Here is a 25,213-nt window from a genome sequence, read left to right on the forward strand (position 1 = left end):
TCCTATGACGGTGCCACATTGAAAGTCAGAGCGCTTCAGTAAGGCCAATCTACTGACAATTTTTGTCTATGGAGATTGCATGGCTGTGTGTTCAAATTGTATACACCTGTCAGCAACAGGTGTGGCTGAAATCACCAAATCCACTAATTTGAAGGGATGTGCATATACTTTTGTATATGTAGTGTATATTAGTGTTAAACAAATTGAAAAAAAACGTAATCCTACTTTGTAACACCAAAATGTGGAGAAAGGGGGTGTAAATCATTTCTGAAGGCACTCCAGGTAGGGATAAAGTGACCAGACAACAGGATAGACAATAAAAAGTAGTAGCAGCATATGTGATGAGTCTGTCAATGCAGATAGTTAACTATTTAACCAATAGCTACTATTTAGTAGTCTTATGGCTTGCGGGTAGAAGCTTTTCAGGGATTTTTTAAATATATTTTTTAAATAACCTTAGTTGAAGACTGAGTCGTAAAAGTGCATTGAAATTACTTAGGAACTGTGCACACTTGAGGTGTGTGGCCACTTGGAAGCACCAGTTATACCTCGCACTCAAACCCTTTTTTTGTCATTGCACCTACCCCAAATATTCCAAGCATTTTACCATACTACTGAATGTATCCAGAGTAATTTAACAAATGCAGCAAAAATGTAAAATGCACATTAAATCAACAGTGTACCTTTAGTCTAAGAATTGTCCCATAATCTCTAAACTGTTCCCTTTTAATTGCTACCATGGTTATGCATATGCCCCCCCCCCCTCTCCCCAAGCTCATACAGCTCCAGAAATCTCAAAGCTGTAAAATAAAAACAAGTTAAAGTGCATTTCCTCTGCCGGTCTCCCCATCCTGACGAGAGCTTCCTCCTAATGGGGAGTGAGTGACAGGAAGGGAAACATCTACTAGCTGCTCCTTAGGCAGAGGATAGCCAATTTAATGTCTAGTCCTGGAGTTGTAATAGTGTTTATCTTTTTCAGCATCTGGGTTGTGTTCAGTAGGCACGATGCAGGAGAAAACACGGGGTGCCAAAGCTGGCACACACAATTGGTTAACAGGGATGTGTGCTTATTCCCCTCCTGTACTCCCTGTTCACCCACGACTGCGTGGCCACGCACAACTCCATTGATGGGCCTGCAGTGGAACGCGTTGCGAGCTTCAAGTTACTCTGTGTCCAAATCACTAAGAACTTAATGGTCAACACATGCACACAGTCGTGAAGAAGGCGCGACAGCGCCTCTTCCCACTCAGGAGGTTGAAAAGGTTTGGCATGGGCTCTCAAAATCCTCAAAAAGTTGTACAGCTGTACCATTGAGAGCACCTTGACTGGCTGCATCACTACTTGGTATGACAACAGCACTGTCCTCGATCGCATGGCGCTACAGAGGGTGGTGCGGACAATTAGGCCGTGTGAAAGGAAGGCCTGGAAAATCATTAAAAAGACTCTAACCACCCAAGCCATAGACTGTTCTATCTGCTTCTGCTTAGCAAGTGGTACCGGTGTATCAAGTCTGACACCAACAAGCTCCTGAACAGCTTCGATCCTCATGCCATAAGACTGCTAAATAGCTAACAGAATATCGGAGTTGATATTATATTTTCATTCTTATTTTTCACCGTCCCTATGCACACTCACAGGGCCCAACACTGCTACTCTGCTACTCTGTTAATCATATATCCTGATGCCTAGTCACCTTACCCCTATCAATCCAGTATCCCTGCACATTGTAAATATGGTACTGGAACTGACCCTGTATGTAGTATGCTTACTTAGTGTTCTTATTTTTAGATCTTGTGTGTTTGTTCTACCGTGTCATTTTTAGTATTAAATTGTTATTGATTACTGCATTTTTGGGGTTAGAGCTTCTAAGAAAGGCATTTAACTGTACATATGTGACATTAAAACTATTACTCACCAGCACAGTGAACTTTCCACTGAGCAGTTCTGAGCGCAGAGGTTCCTCCTGGGGCTGTAGTTTGACAATGCCCTCTTTCAGACGGGTCTCCTAGAAACATGAAGAAAAAAAAATGTTAAGGGAACATCAGGCCTGTGAGGCCTACAGTACAACATCCATCCACTACACAGATGTTCGGGTTGCAATGTGTGTGTGCTTTTTGTTCCAGTCCAGCACTAACACACTTGATTCAAATCCACCGACATCTTCAATGTAGGCCCCTACTATTAGTCCAATCAGGTGTGTTTGTGCCGATCCAGAGCAAAAGTCTGCTTCTGTTCCAGCCCAGCGGATTCAAATAAGCTAATCAGGCTTCAATTAAGACCTTGATTTGTTGAATTGGGCGTGTTGGTGCTGGGCAAGAGCAAAATATTGGAGGATGCAAACAGAACTGCATTCCCCATCCCAGACAGTGTCTCAGAACTCTTCAGTGACTGGCCTTTCCTTAATCTGTACTGATCTGATCAAAGGCTGGAAGGATGAAGGCAATAATATAGATAACGCCTACCAGCAAGTGTGCTTTCACTCGTCATGTGATTACAGGGAAGTTTAGATGAAAGGAAGGAGAAAGGAAAATAAACCATTTGGACAGATGAGCTTCAGGATGTTCTGCTTCAGTGCTAGGATGTATCATATTACAGAGATACCGTGATATAGAAGCAGATAAGCTATAAATACCTGTGGGAAGCTGTGAATTAAACCTTGTAGGCTACACTACAATAACAGTTCCAAAGAACTACCTGCCCAAGTGACTAGAGCGCCTTTGCCTCGTCTCCCGCTTTGCTCCACGCGGATCAAGAGGCTTCAATGGACTACCGTGGCAAACAATTGGATTCCCGTGGACAAAGGACTATGACGTATTACATAACATGCTTACAGTTATAGGAGGGGGTCACCATATAATTAAATGTGGGACAATATACTAGTGGCCCTAAGGGGCAAAGTAGCATTCAATATTTAGTGAGAGTGCACAAAGCACACTACCAGTGAGTACAAATGGGTAGAAATGTATTTTCTTCTTCAAATTGTTGTGGCCACCAACTTTTTGTCCAGTTTAATTAACAATTTCATGCATTAGAGCCTTGAATTTGTCCTCTGGTGTGACATAATTAATGCTAATATAAAAAGGTTTAATGATTCTCAAATTTACAAGAACATTTTTGGATTTCTTTGAAATTCCACACTACTGATTTGAATCAAAAACACAATAATTTAATTGTATATTGACCGTAACCAAGTGTCTCCCCATTACATTTTGAGTAAAATTCACAGTAATTTGACAAAAACCTTTACTTGTGTATTATGATTCCCTGCCTCAGACGTCCTGCAGCAATTTAAAAAAAAACTTTACTGTTGAAAAGCGATATTCCATGTATAAATACAGTAAAGTTCACACACTCAAGGGTAAAAAAAAAAAAATTGTTTTGAGCAAAATACTTAAACTTCAAGGAGTAGGGCATTCAAGGAGTGGTTTTGATGGGAAATTAGTGATGTCATCAGCCTCCCCCTCCCCCTTGCTTGAGGAACAATAGAGGCGCAATAGACGGAGGCGTTGGGCCACCACTAGCCAGAACCACTTCAAAGCACCTTGGCTTAGATTCTACAAGTATCTGGAACTCTATCGGAGGAATGTGAGACCCTTCCTCCACAAGAAATACCATAATTTGGTGTTTTGTTGATGGAAAAACACTGTTAAAAGGCATCTCTCCAGTGTTCAATTGGGTTGAGATCTGGAGATCATGGCATATGGTTTACATTGTTTTCATGCTCATCAAACCATTGAATGACCACTCATGCCCTGTGGATGAGGGCATTGTCATCCTATGGGGCCATAGACATGGCCTGCCCAGCATTTTTAGACATGACCCTAAGCATGATGGGATGTTAATTGGGGCGGCAGGTAGCCTAGTGATTAGAGTGTTGGACTTTTAACCGAAATGGTCAATCCCCGAGCTGACAAGGCCGTCAATCCCCGAGCTGACTAGGCAGTCATTGAAAATAAGAATTTGTTCTTAACTGACTTGCCTAGTTAAATAAAGGCAAAATAAAATTGCTTAATTAACTCAGGAACCACACCTGTGTGGAAGCACCGATACTTTGTATCCCTCATTTACTCAAGTGTTTCCATTATTTGGCAGGTACCTGTATGTCACCATTTGAACCAAATTAAGTTATATTTAAGTTATATTAAGTTATATTAAGGGTGTCACATCAACAAGCCAAATACAGCTCAACCACACAAACACTTTCATTCAAGCAGAGGTAAAACATGGGCATTTCAAACACCTTTCACTCAAACTGAAAGAGTTTATAGGGTATTTATTCACATGAGGCAAGATTATTCAGTCCTTGAAAAATCAACCACCACTAACAAAAACCTCTAGATTTTGCTGCTTACATTAAAGTGACTTTATCAGCCACATCCTGCTGCTAGTCAGGAAATTAGAGGAAGAACAAGACATTTGGGAACTTCCCATTCTCTGTGGCGGATTGGAACAGACCAGTCCCATTTTGTGTTCAACAGTTTGGTCACTTTGTGGACAAATGGCTCTAACACAGCACCGTCCAAATGGAGGATTAATTAACCTGTCTAGGCTGAGGGTGCCGCTAGCGGCACTCCCCCCCCACCCCCACTGAAAAGGCAGAGCCGCGAATTTTTTTTCAATATTTAACTTTCACACATTAAAGTCCAATACAGCTAATGAAAGACACAGATCTTGTGAATCCAGCCAACATGTCCGATTTTTTAAATGTTTTACAGGGAAGACACAATATGTAAAGATGTAAATCTATTACCTAAAAACACATTAGCATAATCCACCATCTTTTATTTGTCCACCAACACCAGTAGCTATCACCAATTCGGCTAAACTAAGATATTTATAGCCCCTAACCAAGAAAAAAACTCAGATGACAGTCTGATAACATATTTATGGTATGGGATAGGTTTTGTTAGAAAAATGTGCATATTTCAGGTAGATGGCATAGGTTACAATTGCACCCACCGTCACAAATGGACTAGAATAACTACATAGAGCAACGTGTTTACCTACTTACTAATCATCAAACATTTCGTAAAAATACACAGCATACACTAATCGAAAGACACAGATCCTGTGAATACAGACAATATTTCAGATTTTCTAAGTGTCTTACAGCGAAAACACAATAAATCGTTATATTAGCATAGCACATAGCACATAGCAGCCCAGCATTGATTCTAGCCAAAGTGAGCGATAACGTCAACATCGCCAAAATATATTAATTTTTTCACTAACCTTCTCAGAATTCTTCAGATGACACTCCTGTAACATCATATTACACAATCCATATAGAGTTTGATCGAAAATGTGCATATTTAGCCACCAAAATCATGGTTAGACAATGTGAAATGTAGCCCAGCTGGTGAGAAAATGTCCGTGCGCCATATTAGACAGTGATCTACTCTTATACATAAATACTCATAAACGTGACTAAAAAATATAGGGTGGACAGGGATTGATAGACAATTTAATTCTTAATACAATCGCGGAATTAACTGCCCCTTAGAACCAACTTCTCTGGTTTTAACTGTAAATAGGATCATTTTTGGTCATTAAGTCAGGTCTCATCCAAAACCGAGTTGAGAGTTTGCCACGATTTACTGGAGAGATGGGTATGGATTACTTACATGCCCACTTTTGCCAAATGATGCCCAATTGCCCAGAGACAACACATTGTGGTCCACCCCCAGCTGCCATGTGGACAATGTTGTCATGTCTGCATAAGGGTGCAACGCACATACTTTTCGCTCAGCAAATGGGAGTGAAAATGAGCATCCATAAAGTTAGTGCAAACTTGCAATGCATTTCAATAATATTGCCAGATGGTCAGGATTGGAATGGATTACATGCGACACGGACACTTCTGCTGCCTGTCAACCCACTGGTGTTGGTACATTAGCTAAGTAGATACACTGCCTACAGAGAGTATTCACATCCCTTGACTTTTTCCACATTTAGTTGTGTTACAAAGTAGGATTAAAATTGATTTAAATTGTAATTTAAAAAAAAATCAGCAATCTACACAAAAATACTCTGTCAAAGTGTTTATTTCCCCCCCCCTTCTAACATTGAGGGGGGGAAAGAAAACGAAAAGTCATTACATGTTAGAGTCACCTTTGGCAGTGGTGGGATTGTAAAATATTTGCACATTATTCTTGAAAGAAAATTCTTCAAGCTCTGTCAAGTTGGTTGTTGACCATTGCGAGACAGCCATTGTCAAGTCTCGCCATAGATTTTCAAGCCAATTTAAGTCAAAACTGTAACTAGGCCACTCATGAACATTCAATGTCGTCTTGGTAAGCAACTCGAGTGTATATTTGGCCTTGTGTTTTAGGCCATTGTCCTGCTTAAAGGTGAATCTGTCTCCTAGGGTCTGTTGGAAAGCAGACTGAACCCGGTTCTTAATCTAGGATTTTGGCTGTGCTTAGCTCTATTTAGTTTTTAAATCCTAGAAACTATGACAAGCATACCCATGAATTAAGTTGTTCCGTCTCCCCCTCTACACACAATACCCCATAATGACAAAGCAAAAACTGTTTTTTAGAAAGCTTTGCAAAAAAAAAAAATATCCCATTTAGATAAGTATTCAGACCCTTTAGTACTTTGTTGAAGCACCTTTGGTAGCGATTACATCCTCGAGCCTTCTTGGGTATGACGCTACAAGTTTGGCACACCTGTATATAGGGAGGTTCTCTCATTCAAGCTCTGTCAGGTTGGACGGGGAGCGTCTCTGCACAGCTATTTTCATGTCTCTCCAGAGACTTTAGATCAGTTCAAGTCCAGGCTCTGGCGGGGCCAAGCAAGGACATTCAGAGACTTGTCCTTTAGCCACTCCTGTGGTGTCTTGGCTGTGTGCTTAGGGCCGTTGTCCTGTTGGAAGGTAACATTTGAGCAGGTTTCCGTCAAGGATCTCTGTACTTTGCTCCGTTCATCTTTCCCCCGTTCATCTTTCCCCCAATCCTGACTAGTTTCCTAGTCCTCCCTAACCAAAGCCCTTATACCCCGATTGCTTAGTTTGGCTGGGCGGCCAGCTCTAGGAAGAGTCTTGGTGGTTCCAAACTTCTTCCATTTAAGAATGGAGGCCACTGTTCTTGGGGACCTTCAATGCTGCAGACATTTTATGTTACTCTTCTCCAGATCTGTGCCTCGACACAATCCTGTCTATGCGCTCCACGGACAATTCCTTCGACTTCGTGGCTTGGTTTTTGCTCTGACATGCACTGTCAACTGTGGAACCTCAGACAGGTGTATGCCTTTCCAAAATCATGTCCAATCAATTGAATTTACCACAGGTGGAATCCAAATCAAGTTGTAGAAATATCTCAAGGATAATCAATAAAAATAGGATGCAACAGAGCTCAAATTTAGCAAAGGCTCTGAATACTTATATTATTATTTTTAAACCTGTTTTCACTTTGCCATTATGGGGTATTGTGTGTAGATTGCTGGGGATTTTTATTTAAATCAATTTTAGAATAAGGCTCTAACAAAATGTTGAAAAAGGTCAAGGGATCTGAGTACTTTCCGAAGGCACTGTATAGGTTTACTACTAGGGATGCACTAAATATCGGTAAGCATACTTTCCGAGTGCACTGTATATGCAAATTAGCCCATAACTCCACCTATACAACATAGGCCTCGGACTATACATCCTTTAAGCAGGGTTCATACAGACATTGGCAAGTCAAATTCAAGGACTTTCTCAAGCACTAAAGGACTTCAGTGTTATACAATTGTATAATTTAAATAAAAATGGTACATATAGGGCCTAATATACAGCAGAACCCCCCCCTCCCAAAAATCATGTAGCGTAAAAAAGAAAAGTAGGCCATTACCACTAAGAATAGTGCATTTATATTCAAATGATGATTACATTCTAAAGTACTGTATGTGAGAATAATGTGGACATTGCCTGACTAAAATAGATGGGATGCAAGGAGATTTTTCTGTAGCGTATGTGGCCGACGCAGGCACACAAAGCCAAGAATAGCAGTAGCATTAATCTCATAATATGTGTCACACCATCGCTGATTTTATAAAGAGAATGTGACGAAAACCAGGTTCCTTTTTTAAATGGAAGACTTTGTTTGGAAACCCAAGTTGAAGCCAACATTTACCACAACACCCTTCAACTGAAGTGGCAGGAAACAAACGAGTGGACACATCGCTCAAAAACAGAAAAAAAAAAAATCTGAGATAGTTGTAAGAGAGCAGGACAACTTATAAAATTGGCTCCAACAATTACCAGGACTTTTCAAACACCACATTGAGGAAATGTCTGATTGTCAAGGTAGATGGCCTACTCCAAATTCAAGTAGGTTACTTCAAGCCCCTTGTATTGTTTAAAATTGCAGGTTTAACATGGATATTTCATTTTATTCATTAGCAGATCATAGTGAATAAACCCATTACGCTATGTAAGTTGTTATAATTAATAGAAAAAGCATTGGTCGTTGCGCAATAGTCTATCCTACACGTTTGCGCACAGTAGACTGTGTCCAATCCGAGGCACAAAACCATGAACCCATTACCTTGGGCGCTGTGTGCTCTTCAAACATGTCAGGGAATTTTTTTATTTGCACATTGTTATATTACTGGGGCGGCAGGTAGCCTCGTGGTTAGCGTGTTGGTTCAGTAACCGAAAAGTTGCTAGATCGAATCGAGCTGACAAGGTAAAATATGTCGTTCTGCCCCTGAACAAGGCAGTTAACCCACTGTTCCTAGGCCGTCATTGAAAATAAGAATTTGTTCTTAACTGACTTGCCTAGTTAAATAAAGGTTAAATAAGGAATTAGGAGAACACTGCTTCTACACTATTATGGAAAGTATGGTTTATTCTACATGGAACTGTTACACTTTATTTAGAATATGTACATAGGTTCAACAACTGCACTCTTCTCAAATTACTCTGTAGGCTACTGACCGATGCAAAGCTTCCTCAGTAGCCTACATCTCACATCTGCCTGTAGGTCTTGAACTCTACCTACTGGACACATGGGTTGAGACAAACTCATGTCATCCACCTGTCCATAACCTGTAATACATTACATAGGTGGAAAGGACTTCGTCACTCACCGGAGACTCGAAGACAATCTCCCCAGAGAGCCGTGCATGTCAGTGTGTGCTTACACAGCCAAATCCATATATTTGGACAAATAGAATGACATTATAGTTCTGGTTAGACCCCTGAAGTACTCAACACAACTTGTTTTATTTGCTAGGTAAGTGCATATTGCAACACTCAACTTCACTTTTTCATGACACTATATTTACACCTGCTGTAACATATTGAACTATTTTATGTCTGGTTATGACACCTACATTAGTGCCAAAACTGACATTTATTGAAATTAATTTTTTTCCCCTGCCAAGAAGTTTCCTTCCGTTTGAAAGTTTGTTTCTTAAATTCTTTAATCATAAAAAAAAAAAATTCTAATTTTAAATAACTTGTAGAAAATACACGTTATGACACTGTCATGACCATCAATCATATAAGCCAAACGTGTGCACGCCTGCATGTACACACGACCGGAAACATACACCTGCATGTGACCAGAGAAGGCTCTTCCAGGGAGGAAGAGGATGTTCCCCCTCAAATGTAGGAAAAATAAAACCAATAAATCCTCCTAAAAAGTTTAGTTCAAAATAAATTTGCCTAAAATCTTCTACCCAACTTCACAAGTTACCAGCAACCACTGGCATGCCCCCCCCCCCCCCCCCCCCCCCACACACACACACACCCTGTAGCTGTGGAAGAGCTCGATGGCCCTGAGCACGTCAAACTTGCGCGCCATGAGGAACTTGACGGCCACTTCCCAGGACAGGGGGGAAACTCCATGCCGAGTGGTCCACTTGTTGATTTCCTCCAGAAACTCCTTGGTAGCCTAAAAATACACAGAGAGAGATGTGGTCACACACAATGTACTCACTCCAGGGAGAAATGAAAGACTAGAATAAGTGAAACTCAGGTTTAACATGATACATCCTATGAGGAAGTGGTGCATGTATGACCTTTCTATGACATGAAATGCTATCTCACAGGAGGCTACAGAGGGTAGGACAGCTCATAATAATGTCTGAAATTAAGTGAAGGTAATGGTATCAAACATGGAAACCATTCCATTTATCCCGTTACAGCAATTACCATGAGCCCTTCCTAAGTAAACCTATGGTGGCACCTTAATGAGGAGGAAGGGGTGTTTGGTGGGGGTGGGGTCTTAACTTGGCTGTGAAAAAAAAAAATATATAAAAATATTATAGGTACAGTAGCACTTTTTGCTTCCACATTTCTGTACTTCCAACAGTGGTCTATTAATCTAAATCAGAACAACTGGATTCCATAAGGTGGAATAAATGTCAGAGAGACTTTATTTCCACGATGTTTAAATTGTTTGACATTTTTCTGCTGTACAGGAAAATTCCACCAGATGGCGACTAGCTGCTTATTGCAAATGGTCAAAACATCAAACGGACATGGCCGTTTCTCGTAAATGGAAAAGACTTCGAAGACGAAACTCGGTGAACACAGGTTTGGCCAAATGTACTTTTAGCCCAGAAACAAGATTGCGCCGAGGCCTCGATGCTCTTTGAACGAATTCCCATTTTCTGGAATTAAAGGTTGAAAACGGTAATACAGCACTAATTTGACCGCTTCAAGTCTAAGTACATAAACCTACGATGTAAGGAAAAATAGAAACATCCATTTATCTATCGGAATTTACGAGAAATCGTACAATGTCCGTTTGGTGATGGTTAAACAAATGCGTTTATCTTCAAAAAAGTTAGCTCCAGTTGCGGCGTGTTAAGGCGAATCCGTTAAGGCGGGTTTCGAAGCGCTACGTGATTTTCCGTACAGTCAATGTGGAGTGACACAGTGTGGGGTTTACATACACAGAGCCTGCAATAGTTACCTGTGTTCGAACTATCAAAAGAACCGTCAGACCTAGAGATCTGAAACTTTATAAACCTGTTCTGGGGCTTCAGTCGGTAGTGAAGGGTGAGTTATGTGGCTCTAAAAAGATTCTCAGGCCGAGAAACACCCTCGTCCATTTGGAATAACATCAATTAATTTTGAACGTTGCGAAAATAACAACACTTAGAAAAGTGCCAGAATCACAAGACTAGATGCATTGAAACCACCTCAGCCCAGAGACGGACCCTAAAGTCTGTCCTATAGCTCTTTCAGGGACCCCATTACCACACCCGGAAAAAGTGAATTTTCATCACTAATTAAGGTCGTTGCTCGGTCTCCGAATGACCAATCGAGCCAAAACTCATGGTCGCCTCAGCTAGGTCTACACAATGTCAGAACAGGACCCGCAGCTCGAATGTAACCATGTTTTTGAAGGTTTATGGTTTCAACAGAAGGCATTATAAATTGTGTGCCAGCTCAGAAATATGTGAATCCTTGCTATTAAAAGAGTTGGACAAAGTGAGTTGGGTGTCAGTATGATATCTTATTGACTGACTTGATGACAGTATAATATATTGGCATTGTACATTTCCAATGTATTTAATGAGGGATTTACCATCACCAAATGGACAGGCTGAAATCAAAACCAACGAGCGATGGAGAGGAACCACTATCACTGCTCGGCCATCCCGTGTTCAACGAGTCAGTCAATTAAGCATTTCTACAGTATATTAGAGCATGTCCAATTCGTGTTGGTAAATGTCCATTGTAAGACATTGCAAATGGACAGCCGTGCACCTGGTAATTGAACAGGTTACCAGGAGCGTATTTTTAATATGGCTTCAGGGGGGTCCATGGCCAGGTAGGGAGCACCTCCCACCCAGGTCGAACCAACAGGGGGTGCCCCTGGTCATTTTGGATGTTTTCAACCACCAGCACCTGGGAACCCAATGCAGTATATTATAGCATGTCCAATGATGGTAAATGCCCATTGTAACATTGCAAAATGGACAGATTACATTTGTCCATTTCCAATGTATTTAATGAGGGATTTTTCATCACCAAATGGACAGGCTGAAATCAACACAAACGAGCGATTGGACAGTGTCCATCACACATATGCTATATCGTCAGTGTGAACATGCTCTTCTGCAAGTTGACAGTGTCCATTTCCAATGTATATCCATAAGGACTTCATTACGAAATGGACATGCTGAATCAACATCAACGAGAAATTCTTACTTCCTATGATCAAACATGACAAAATAGACATGTGTGTGTTAAGCCAATCTCATTTGGTCAGTATATGCCATTTGGACATGGTTCACTGACTTTTGGGTTCGGGAAGCTGACTTCCTATGATCATATATTGCAAATGGACAAAACATAGGCCTTATGGACCAACTCTGTAAAATAAGACAAAATGTCCATACGGTTATTTATAATTGATTTTTTTTTTTTTTTTTTTTAAATAATAATAAATAAAAAAAATGGACTTGGGAGGTTTTAAATTCTTTTCTTTATTTCAAAATTTCACCCTTGGGACCTGACTGTGACCATTTGCCATATGTAAATCTACAGTGGAGCGCACTCGCCATCTTTGGGATTTTTGATGTATGACACTTGGCATTCGCCATGTTCCGCTTGCAATATGGTGTTGATTAACTGCCGTAGATTTGAGTGATATTTGCGATTGTGTATATGGTTCGCCCAATGCCAATAAGTTGCCATTCATTTTCGTCCATTTCATGGGGCTCTTCCCTTACCATAGCAAATACACTGGCCTTCTGTGCAGAAAACACCGACTTCCAGTCAGTCCTCCCATGTTTAATAGCTACAGTTAAATGAGGCTTAAGATCCAAGACTGCAACATCAGTATCAATTTCAAGAAAATATGTGCCCTCGCTATTGAAGGAATGGCAGTTTTAAACAAATGGATCAGGGCTCTACGCCAACTTTAAACAAAAAAAATTAAACAAGGAGAATGTGTGCGCCTAAATTAAAAATGTAACCGCACAAAGAAATTTGGGAGCACAATAAAAAATATTTGTGGTAATAAAGCTGGAATCCTTCAAATTTGTCGAGGCGCAAAATTCCAGGTCGCACAGCAAAACATTTAGGCTATATGCAAGTAAAATGGTTGCACTGTAGAGCCCTGTGGATGTAGATTTCACACACACCCATGTGCGCACACCAAACACAGACGCCTAGGCCACTAAGATAGTTAAGCAAAATGTACTTTAGATACAGCAGATGCAGATACTTTAGATACATGAACGCTGCCTGGGACTGTCCCCCCTCCCCCCCTTTGTTGATTTATCAATTACATAACTATGAACACAATTCCATTTCAGCCCTCTGCTCAGTTATCTAAGCGTTCTTTATGAAATAGCCCCGTGTGGCTCAGTTGGTAGAGCATGGCGCTTGCAACGCCAGGGTTGTGGGTTCGTTTCCCACGGGGGGCCAGTACAAAAAAAGTATGAATGTATGTACTTGTAAGTCGCTCTGGATAAGAGCGTCTGCTAAATGACTTAAATGTAAATGTAAATGTAAATACAAGGTTGAGTAGAGATTTGAATCAACAATGTTTTTCAAAGAGTAAAAAGTGATGTGCATAGATAATGTTTTATAGAAGAATGCTATGAAAAATAACATTAGCTAGGTGCTATTGGAGCTGACGGGGCAATGATCAAGGTGGACTATTAACTTCCTGTCCCTCATATCATGACATCTTTCCCTCTAAACACCAGGAGCTAATTCAAAGCTTTAAGCTTCCCATCCATTCAATAAAATATTCAAATGAAACACATTTGGACAAAAAGGGTTTCATAACACTATATATTTGTTCTGTTCTGTATTTTTTATGATGTATTGTTTGTATATTGTTGTACTTTACATTTGTGGAACTATCAATGTTTTGTTACTTGCAATGTTTTGTGTTTTTTGAGGACCCAAGGAAGAGTAGCTGCAAAATCTAATGAAGATACAAATAAACAAAATCAGTAGTGAAACCTACAGTAGTGTGAAAAGGCACTAGAGACCCCCATTATATCATGTTTCAACTAGTAAAGAGACCAATCTAAGCGTGCACGCTCTCTAGGTCCATGTCCTCCCTAAAGGCTTCCGGACATTCTCTTTGACGAGCCCAGCCAGGCAGCACCAGCAAGCTGTCACAGAAGCCCGAGGGGGGAAATGAAAGCTCAAAGCAAGAGTTCCACTTCTCCAGCCAGCGAGAAGGGGTAGTCAAGTCAGGCTCTTCAAGAATACAAAAAGCTACTGATGAGCAGAGCTAAAAAGGACAGGATGCCACCGTCCTCCTCTTGCAAAGCCCAGGCTTTCAAAGACAAACGGGTGAGTGTCAGGGCCTCCTGCACTATTAAAACAGCTAAATGCTGAGGACAAAGCCAAATTGTAATTGTTGAAAAAATAAATTGCACCGTGTTGCTGTATTGTGTTGTCACCATGTAGTTCTTTCATTCTCATCTCTGTTTCTGTGTATCAGTCGATTCTTTTAACGGGTAAATCCAAGAACGTCACGATATTGGCCCGGCTCTTTTAGAAATCTCACGCAAAAAGCATTTCCTCTGGTTGCAGGTGGTGTTTAAAGGAGGTGGGCCTCAATAGGTGGGCCTCAATAGGTGGGCCTCAATAGGTGGGCCTCAATAGGTGGGCCTCAATAGGTGGGCCTCTAATCAGATTATCAGTACATTTTAAAGTGCTCTAATTAGCATGATCTTTTTTTGATCTTCCTATATAAATATCAATTGTCAACTGATACTATATATATTTTTTTTAAATATTCGGGTAAAAGACAACAATTGAGCCAATATCAGCCAATAATACCAGTCAACTGATATCAGTCTGGCTCTACTTAAAATACAACCAGGAACCCTGGACTCCCAGAGAAGATGAAGGAACGTTATTATTTATGATCCAAAAGAGCCCAACAACCAGGATTCAATAAAGGACCACTACAAATTGTGATACTCAAGGACACTGAATATGCTCTCAGACTCACACAGGCCCATTCAATTACAATGTTATTGAGGGACTAAAAACAGGTGTTTGCGCATGGATAAACTATTCAAAAGTAACCTACCTCTGGAATAACTTTCTGGTTCACCAAAACGTTTAACCTTCACAGTTCACACTTGAACATGCACCAAGAGTTGGACCCATTACTGACCTGTTACGTCAAGATGGGTACCTTTTCTAATTTCAGGTGAACTAAGTGCATGAATGGATTCCTAAAAAGTATTCTATGGACCCTGTGTGTCACCAACCCAAAATGTTCTACTTGGAAGAAAAATGTTTTGGCGCAGGCAAATTCTGTGAATCAAGAGGATACACGGAAATGTGTACATATTGTAGAGGATCCAGTATGTTGTTCCTCAAATGGTGGTTCTGCTGGGTTACACATGTTGCAATAAAAGCAAAAAGTGTCCATCCTCACAGAGTCATTTTCTTACCAATCTCGCTCTATCTGCAGAAAAGCAAAAACGACTGCTTGCTCTAGGAACAAGTCACAGCCTTCCCATACACTCTGCCCAGAGTCTGTTGCGTCTCCTTAAAAGGCTAAGCTAGCAGACAAATGAAAGCTCAGAAACTTGACTGTACCTGACAGTAGTAGTTAGGATCATATTCAGTGAGTTCCTTGGTTCACGTGGAGAGGGGTGACTGGCTATATGCTGTAACAAGGGCCAGAGGAGATCAAAATCAAGTGAGTAGACATGAGAAACTTGCCATTTCACAAGTCTGAAAGCTATTCGACCCACCAGTGAACGAGTTCATATTAGAGCCTGACCGATACGTTTTTGAGGTCCGATACAGGTTACGATTTTTTTGGGGGGCGGGGGAACAAAACCGTGTGACAGTGGTACATCTTCAGATCTACTGTTTTACAGCAGGACAATTGCCATCCCAAAGAGCAGTTGTCCAAACAAATATGCTTCAAAATGTTGATTCCTTACATTGTGACAATAATGACACAGCATGAGAATGGCCGCATGTGTTCAGATAAGCAGGAGGTATACTTTTTTGATCCAATTTATTGAATATCTTTATTGGGTGGAATTATCGTCCGCTATCCGTAAAAGGCCAACGTCGTCTGATTAGTCTCTAGACAGATGGGTTGCCTCCCACAATGTACCAATGCTCCATGTTTGTAGAAGTTCCGAAATCTCTGTTAACAGCTGGTGCGCAACCTCTGATAAGGAAGTTTTGAGTTTTTGCTCACCGGAGTTAGAATACCTATTATTTACAAAGAGAGTTAGCGTTTTTCATAGTTCTCCATTTACCACCACAAACCGATGCTGGCACTAAGACCGCACTCAACGAGCTGTATAGGGCCGTAAGCAAACAAAATGTAGATCCAGATGCAGCGCTTCTCGTGGCTGGTGATTTTAACACAGAGAAACTCAAATCTGTTTTACCAGCATGTCACCCGTGCAACTAGAGGAAACAAACGTTAGATCACCTTTACTCCACACGAAATACACGAAAGGCTGTCCCTTGCCCCCCCCTTCGGCAAATCTGACGGTAACTTTATCCTCTTGAATCCGGCTTACAAGAAGTACCAGTCACATGCTCAATTTGGAAGTGGTCCGATGAAGAGGATGCTAAGCTACAGGACTGGAATATGCTCCGGGATTCATCTGATAACATTGAGGTGTCACCAGCTTCATGAATAAGTGCATCGACGACGCCCCCACAGTGACTGTACATCCCAACCAGAAGCCATGGATTATAAGCAACATACGCACTGAGCTTACACCTTCAAGGAGCGGGACACTTAGAAAAATACCGTTACGACCTCCGATGAGCAATCAAACAGGCAAAGTGTCAAAACAGGACTAACACGGAACCCAAACTGGATGTGCGCGTGCGCCACCGTGCATACATTTATTTTGTCCCTCTACACCAAACGCGATCACGACACTCAGGATCTAATATCAATACAAACTCTGAACCAATGACATTAATTTGGGGACAGGTCGAAAAGTATTAAACATGTATGGCAATTTAGCTAGTTTGCTTGAACTTGCTAGCTAATTTGTCCTATTTAGCTACCTTGCTGTTGCTAGCCGATTTGTCCTGGGATATAAACATTGAGTTGTTATTTTACCTGAAATGCACAAGGTCCTCTACTCTGTTAATTAATCCACACATAAAACGACCAAATTAATCTTTTCTAGTCATCTCTCCTCCTTCCAGGCTTTCTTTGAACTTATATGGTGATTGGCACTACACCACACCACAATCATTAAGTTTGCGGATGACACGACGTAGGCCTAATCACCGACAAATAGTCAGCCTATAGGGAGGAGGTCAGTGACCTGGTAGTGTGGTAGAACCACCTTTGGCAGCGATTACAGCTGTGAGTCTTTCAGAGGTTTCCACACCTGGATTGCTCCACATTTTTCCATTATTCAAGCTCTGTCAAATTGGTTGTTGATCATTGCTAGACAACCATTTTTCAGGTCTTGTGCTAGATTTAAGTATATTTAACTGTCTTCTTGGTAATCAACTCCAGTGTAGAGTTGGCCTAGTGTTTTAAGTAATTTCCCTACTTAAAAGGTGAATTTGTCTCCCAGTGTGTTGCAAAGTAGACAAACAAGTTTCTCTAGGATTTTTCCTGTGCTTAGCGCCATCCCATTTTTATCCTGAAACTCCCCAGTCCTTAGAGATTACAAGCATTCCCATAACATGATGCAGCCACCACTATGATTAAAAATATGGAGAGTGGTACTCAGTACTGTGTTGAATTGGATTTGCCACAAACATAACGCTTTGTATTCAGGACAAAGTTAAATTTCCTTGCTACATTTTTTGCATTTTTACTCTAGTACCGTATTGCAAACAAGATGCATGATTTGGAATATTTGTATTCTGTCATTTAGGCACGTATTTTGGAGTAACTACAATGTTGATCCATCCTCAGTTGTTTTCTCCTATCACAAGCATTAAATTCTAACCGTTTCAATTAATTAATAACGTCACCATGCTCAAAGGGACATTCAATGTCCGCTTTCTTTTACCCATCTACTAAAAAGGTGACCTTTGCGAGGCATTGGAAAACGTTCCTGGTCTTGGTGGTTGAGTCAGTGTTTGAAATGTACTGCTTGACCGAGTTGCCTTACAGATAATTGTATGTTTGGGGTACAGAGATGAGGTAGTCATTCAAAAATCATGTTAAACACTATTATTGAAAACAGTGATTCCATGCAACTTATGAACCCACTCAAGCACATTTTTACACCTTAACTTATGGAGGCTTGCCATAACAAAAGGGGTTGAATACTTAAGTCAAGACATTTCAGCTTTTCATTTTTAAATATTTAACTTTCACATTTAGGGGTAGCAACAAAAAATACTAAGTAAAAAAATTATTTAAATTTAAAATGGATTCAATAAAAACTTAATGTGGAAAACATCAAGGGGTGTGTATTAGGGATGCAAATGTCTGTCAATTTTGTTCTCACATAGGCATTCCTTTTGTCCAGGTAGGAAAGGGCAGTGTGGAGTTCAATTAAGATTGCATCATCTGTGTATCTGTTGGGAAGTATGTGAATTAGGGTGGATCTAGGGTCTCCGGGATGATGGTGTTGATGTGAGCCATGACCAGTCTTTCAAAGCACTTCATGGCTACCGACGTGAGTGCTACGGGGCAGTAGCTATTCCCTTTCTTGGGCACAGGGACTATGGTGGTCTGCTTGAAACATGTAGGTATTACAGACTCGGTCAGGGAGAGGATGAAAATGTCAGTGAAGACTAGAGGTCGACCGATTAAATCGACATGGCCGATTTCAAGTTTCATAACAAATCGGTAAATCGGCATTTTTGGGCACCGATTACATTGCACTCCACGCGAAGAGAGGCTGACTACCTGTTATGCCAAGGTAAGGTGCTAGCTAGCATTAAACTTATCTTATAAAAAACAATCAATCTTAACATAATTAAACTAGTAATATCATCAACCATCTGTAGTTATCTAGCTTGTCCTGCGCTGCATATAATAAATGCGGTGTCTGTTAATTTATCATCGAATCACAGCCTTCTTTGCCAAATTGGTGATTTATTAACAAGCGCATTAGTGAAAAAAGCACTGTTGTCGCACCAATGTGTACCTAACCAAAAACATCAATGCCTTTCTTAAAATTAATACACGAGTATATATTTTTAAACCTGCATATTTAGTTAATATTGTCTGCTTAGGGATGCCACCCGTTTAGATAAAGGAATGGTTCCGTATTTCACTGAAAGAATAAACGTTTTGTTTTCGAAATGATAGTTTCCAGATTTGACCATATTAATGACCTAAGGCTCGTATTTCGGTGTGTTATATTATAATTAAGTCTATGATTTGATAGAGCAGTCTGACTGAGCGGTGGTAGGCAGCAGCAGGCTCGTAAGCATTCATTCAAAGAGCACTTTCCTGCATTTGCCAGCAGCTCTTCGCTGTGCTTCAAGCCTATCAACTCCCGAGATTAGGCTGGCAATACTAAAGTACCCATTAGAACATCCAATAGTCAAAGGTATATGAAATACAAATGGTATAGAGAGAAATAGTCCTATAATAACTACAACCTAAAACTTCTTACCTGGGAATATTGAAGACTCATGTTAAAAGGAACCACCAGCTTTCATGTCCTCATGTTCTGAGCAAGGAACTTAAACGTTGTTTTTTTTACATGGCACATATTGCACTTTTACTTTCTCCAACACTTTGTTTTTGCATTATTTAAACCAAATCGAACATGTTTCATTATTTATTTGAGACTAAATTGATTTTATGTATTATATTAAGTTAAAATAAGTGTTCATTCAGTATTGTTGTAATTGTCATATATATATATTTTTTTTTTTAAATACGGCCGATTAATCGGGATTGGATTTTTTTGGTCCTCCAATAATTGCTATCGGTCGACCTCTAGTGAAGACACTTGCCAGTTGGTCCGTGCATGCTTTGAGTACACGTCCTGGTAATCAGTCTAGCCCCACAGCCTTGTGAATGTTCACCTGTTTAAAAGGTCTTGCTCACGTCGGCGTCGGCGTGCCAAGCTTGTAGCGTCATACCCAAGAAGACTCGAGGCTGTGATCGCTGCCAAAAGGGGCTTCAACAAAGCACAGAGTAAAGGGTCTGAAAACTTATGTAAATGTGATATTAAAGTTGTAGAAAAAGGTGTCTGAATACTTTCCGAATGCACTGTAGTTACACTTTCCTACTCATTACTGCTGCAATGCTTGTTGTAGTGCTGACTGGAAATAGTGCTGACTGGAAATAGGAAGAACATATATTTTATGGCTTGTAAAAAAAAAAGTGTTGAACACAGTGTTGACAGCGCCGAGTAAGAACTTGAACGCACTCATAAAAACATCTCTTTGCTGTATTCGTTGACAGTCTCTAGTCATGGTTGTAAAAATCTCACAGTATCAACTTTGCTGTAGCTTTCTTTTATGCCTGCTACATTACTGCAGACACGGTCATCTGAGCCATCCGATTGGCCAGTGGTAGGCCTATAGTGCACTTGATTTGCTCTCTGTGCCCACCTGAAATGGTTCAAAATGGCAACAGTTTGCGTTCCTGGAGCGCAAGGCAGCTGAATCGGGTGCGCCTTCTGCAAAAGCCCGAGAAAGAGAGAAAAAAATAAATATTCAAAGCTTTAATTTTATTTTTTTACAGAAATGTTTTCCGATCGACTAGGAATGCATTGGAGATCAACCAGTTGATCGTGAGCAACAGGTTGGTGACCACTGTTCTAGAAAGTTGATTGAAGTACAATCTGTTGCTTCTCTCAGTGGGCTGATATTTCAGCATGTCAGTCTCGGGGCTACTGCACACGCAAAGCTTAGAGGGAACATTGCCTGTAAGTAACACGGTACAAGAGTAGTGAATTGATGTTGGCTTCAGCTGTAAGCTAGCAAGGAAAGCTATCGGAATCTTCTTCCCATTCTATGCAGTGTTCTAGCCTGTACTAGACATTGTTTCGGGAACAGTCAGTAATTAACAGTTTCAACATTTCTACATGCCATGTTGCATTATTCAAGTGTGTTAACTTCTGTGCAGCATAACTGGTGATGCAGTACAGACTCCCAGTGAGATCAGTGGTTCCTCATGGCAGGCTACAGCTAGCAATGAGTAAGTAGGCAAGAGGAGGCATGAACTGTGTACTCGCACTATAAAAGGATCGGCTATGCTGATAGACTTGATCCTCTCAAATCAGTAGATGCCACGAGAAAACGTTTTGAAGAACTACAGAAATGTTGGTATACTGTGCATCACTACTAGGATATACAGGCCAGAATCTCAAAGAAACCAGCCAGGCCTTATAGTCTTGCTAAACCTATGAACTGTTAAGTTTAGAAATGTTAAAGGTGATTCATATGTAACATGATCATGATTATTGCTGAGACATTAGCCATATGTGGAGAGTGCCATCCTATTCCGTTCAGTCCCATTTGGCACAAGTCGATCCTAACAGGAAGTCTCGTGCGTCATTCTTTCTATCCCCCACTCGCTCTTTCTTCCTGTTAAGCTTCCTGGGAGCCGACTGACTGCCTGCCCCCTCCCCCAACACACAAAGTATCCCCACAACAGCAGCATCACTCCAGTGGAAATGTTTTTAACAGCTGCCTATAAGTGAAGTTCCACCATACTAGCAGTCGCCCAGAGGCCCTCTGTTACAACCGGACACAACCAGGCCGAGGTTCTAATAACCCAGCCTACAGGCGTTCAGCACTTCACCATGGCTGGGCCCGCAGAGGAAATGAAGTCCCCAGATAAGACTTATTGCCTGCCGGCCAGATGAGCCATGGGGAATGTGAAATGGGATTAGGGCCTGGAAAGTGTAAAGAGCATCATTACCAACAGGCTGGAAAAAGGGACATCAGGCTTTATAGCATGAATAGACCTACAATAGGTCAACCAGCTCCTTTTTATGCTGTGGATAAATGTTAATCATATGGACTCTAGCAATAGATAGCCTATCATTATATAATACCAGTTCCCTGCCTGGTTTAAAAAAAATACAGAGGCAGCAGCTTGGCATGGATATATTGACCTGTACTAGCCATATTGTTGTTGTGTGGCATGTTAAGGGGGATGTGTGGGCTAAGTGCATCAATGCAAATATAAAATGACAAAACATTGCTTTTGAGATCCTTGCCCTTATTTAATTCAACCTTTATTTAACTAGGCAAGTCAGTTAAGAACAAATTCTTATTTACAATGACAGCCTACGAACAGTGGGTTAACTGCCTTGTCCAAGGGCAGAACGAAGATTTTTACCTTGTCAGCTCGGGGATTCGAACTAGGAACATTACGGTTACCGGACCAATGTTCTAACCACTAGGCTACCTGCCGCCCCTTATACTATTCGTTTCTAATGCTATAGCATTTGATAGACGGTCTACATTCGCGGAAATCAAGTTTCAATTGTGTTTTTCACTAGCTGTAATAAATCATATAAACAATCCATTGTAATATTTTGAATTTTCGACAATGTAAGGTATGCGACAATGTAAAGGCCTGTGCCATAAATGTATACAATGTTTGTGATCGAGATGCCTGAGCCGCAACAATTTAACCATTTAAGAGCATAACTTGCAGTGGTGTAGGTTGCCCAAAGCATCAGACATTAAGGTCGTTGTAATTACATTTTCCCTTTAAGGTCTGAACTGCAGGGTGCAGTGATCAGGACACCGCGGAGTCGGCGGGAGATGGCTCGTTAAACGTACCGGAATCCAGGGATGGGAGAGGGCGCTGTACTCCTAATTATACATTGAGAACAATTAAATACTGCTAGATTTTAATAAAACTTCAATTGTCTTCAGCAATGCATTCTAGGCTAGCTAATGCTAAAGCAAACCGTTGGATTCGACAACACTTCCGGTTACTCACGCCAATGCGTGGCGTCGTATTTTCATGGAATCCAATGGCCTGCTACAGTAACGGTAGGCTCGCATTAACAGTAAATTATTGGGCTAGCATATTGTACCACACCATTCAGACTAGAGAGAAGAAATTACCGTAAATCAGATTATGGCTATGGTAGGCTACCTGGAATGCAACTACTTGACACACAACAAAATCACGATTTCTTACGGCGGTATAGATTATCAAATATTTTGCATTATTTTCAAAATTACCTGTTCTTCCTCCGCTGACAAACTGGCTGCCATTCTTCAGTCTCGTTCTTGAGATTCTGACACCTTAATTCTTCAACTTGGTGGCCTTTTTTTCTTTTCGTAAAGGTAAACGACGAGAGTTCTATCCTCTTACCGGGCAGTACCTCAACCGGTTTTGCCTAGGTTACTGGCATTTCACAAAACTGAAATGTTCCTCATATAGAAATGGAAAGCTTATACTGTTTTTGTTTGTCTGGCCTGTTTGAGTCGAATAAGAAATTATATGGAATCTTCCATCAAAAGACTCATGCATGAGCGAAAATCGCTGTTGTGTCAAATCTTCTCGAGTACTGAAGAAAATAGTCCTCAACAGTTTGGCGTTTCTCTGGGACGAATCGCAGTTGATCGAATTTGACCCATTTGTCCAGCCAGTAAAGTCACCCACCTTTGCTAAGAATCAAGAGTAAAGTCAAAAGGCATGGTGTTCAATCTTTTATTCTCTACGTACGTCGCCTGGACTACTATTCTGCCAGCAGCACGAATGACGTCACTTTTCTATGGTATTGAGAAACCTTCAAAATAAAAGCCTGCATTTCAAAACATTGCGAGGTGGATAACTCTTTCAAAAGATTGGTGCTTATAACCAAAATGTAAGAAGGAATTTATGTAAATATACGTATGTGTGTGTGTGTGTGTGTATATATACACGTGTTTTAGAAAACATTATATACAGACCACTAACTGAAAAAAACTATGTTCAGGCTGGTATGTTGACCATATTGGGGTTATAGTGAACATAAATATTGTTTATGCCGATGATTGATTTGATTGAATTTTACAATCAAATGTATTTATAATGCCCTTTTTTACATCAGTAGATGTCACAAAGTGCTTATCCAGAAACCCATCTTAAAACCCCAAACAGCAAGCAATGCAGATGTAGAAGCATGGTGTCAAGAACAATTCTCGAGAAAAGGCAGGAACTTAAAAAGAAACAGATGAAGCAGGCTCTGGGGGGTGTCCAGTCCTCTTCTGGCTGTGCCAGGTGGAGATTATAAGAGTACATGGCCACTAAGTTCTTCAAGATGTTCAAATGTTCATAGATGACCAGCAGGGTCAAATAATGGTTGTAGAGGGTGCAACAGGTCAGCACCTCAGGAGTAAATGTCAGTTGGCTTTTCATAGCCGAGCATTCAGAGGTCGAGACAGCAGGTGTGGTAGAGAGGGAGATAGAGAGGGTTGAAAACATCAGGTCTGGGACAAGATAGCACGTCCGGTGAACAGGTCAGGGTTCCATAGCCACAGGCAAAACAGCAGAAACTGGATCAGCAGCACAACCAGGTGGACTGAGGATGGGGACAGCCAGGAGTCATTAGGCCAGGTAGACCTGAGGCATGGCCCTAGGGCACAGGTCCTCCTGGAGGAAAGGGGGAGAATTAGAGGGAGCACACAAAGACCACTACTTCAATGCAGACAAGAAGGACAGATAGTACAGACTGACCATAGCCCTCCAAGTGGGGTTGGGAGTACTCAGTAGGGTCCGTAGAATCTATAAATGTTTATTTCATGGGCCACTGAGGTCTAAATACATAGCAGCTCAATACACACTCAATTCTCAAAAAACCGAATGAATATCATCCAGGATATTAGTACACAACATAATGACGCTTTCAGAACAGCAATTATTTACAAGTAATAAAAAGGGAAGCACAGATATGACATTTTTGGCCAATACAGATATCCAATATTTTCCTTGACAAAAAACCTGATACCGATAACCGATATTTAACATTTTAGCAGCCTTTTAAGCATTCTAGTACAGTTAAATAGTTGAACACACACACCAAAAAGTTAGTTTGTTGGCATTTATGTATGTCCCCATTACCAGTAAAACATAATCAACACCTATTTCTTTCACTTACTTGCTGTGCTGTTTCGTTGTTCATTTGTTCAGTCTCAACCAGGATTTCATCATACATGTGAAGCAGTGAAGTTTCACCTCTGTCTGTCCGTGGCCTCTCTTCCTCGGTGCGCACTGTCACTGTGTCCATTTCCATCTTGTCCAGCTGTGTCTGTAACATTTCACAAAAACGCTGTTTCTTGGCTGCATCGAAGTAGCGGTCTTTGTACCTAGCATCGAGCATGGTGGCGAGGCTCAGAGAGAATGCCACGAATCGC

The 25,213-nt window shown here is 40.9% G+C and overlaps 1 protein-coding gene across 1 annotated transcript in view; it reads right to left on the reverse strand.

Moving 5' to 3' along the window:
• The window catches only part of ptpn9a (protein tyrosine phosphatase non-receptor type 9a), a 46,879-nt gene extending 23,299 nt beyond the window's left edge, over nt 1–23,580 (reverse strand). Inside the window, exons 1-3 of the mRNA XM_055934907.1 lie at nt 23,057–23,580; nt 9,738–9,881; nt 1,916–2,005 (exon numbers count right to left, since the gene is read on the reverse strand). Of these exons, the coding sequence (XP_055790882.1) occupies nt 1,916–2,005; nt 9,738–9,881; nt 23,057–23,089 (267 nt within the window). The 5' untranslated portion in view covers nt 23,090–23,580. The remainder of the gene's footprint in view (nt 1–1,915; nt 2,006–9,737; nt 9,882–23,056) is intronic.
• Between the last annotated feature and the right edge of the window lie 1,633 nt (nt 23,581–25,213).

Source organism: Salvelinus fontinalis, chromosome 9 (genome assembly GCF_029448725.1).
Source record: "Salvelinus fontinalis isolate EN_2023a chromosome 9, ASM2944872v1, whole genome shotgun sequence".
NCBI lineage: Eukaryota > Metazoa > Chordata > Actinopteri > Salmoniformes > Salmonidae > Salvelinus > Salvelinus fontinalis.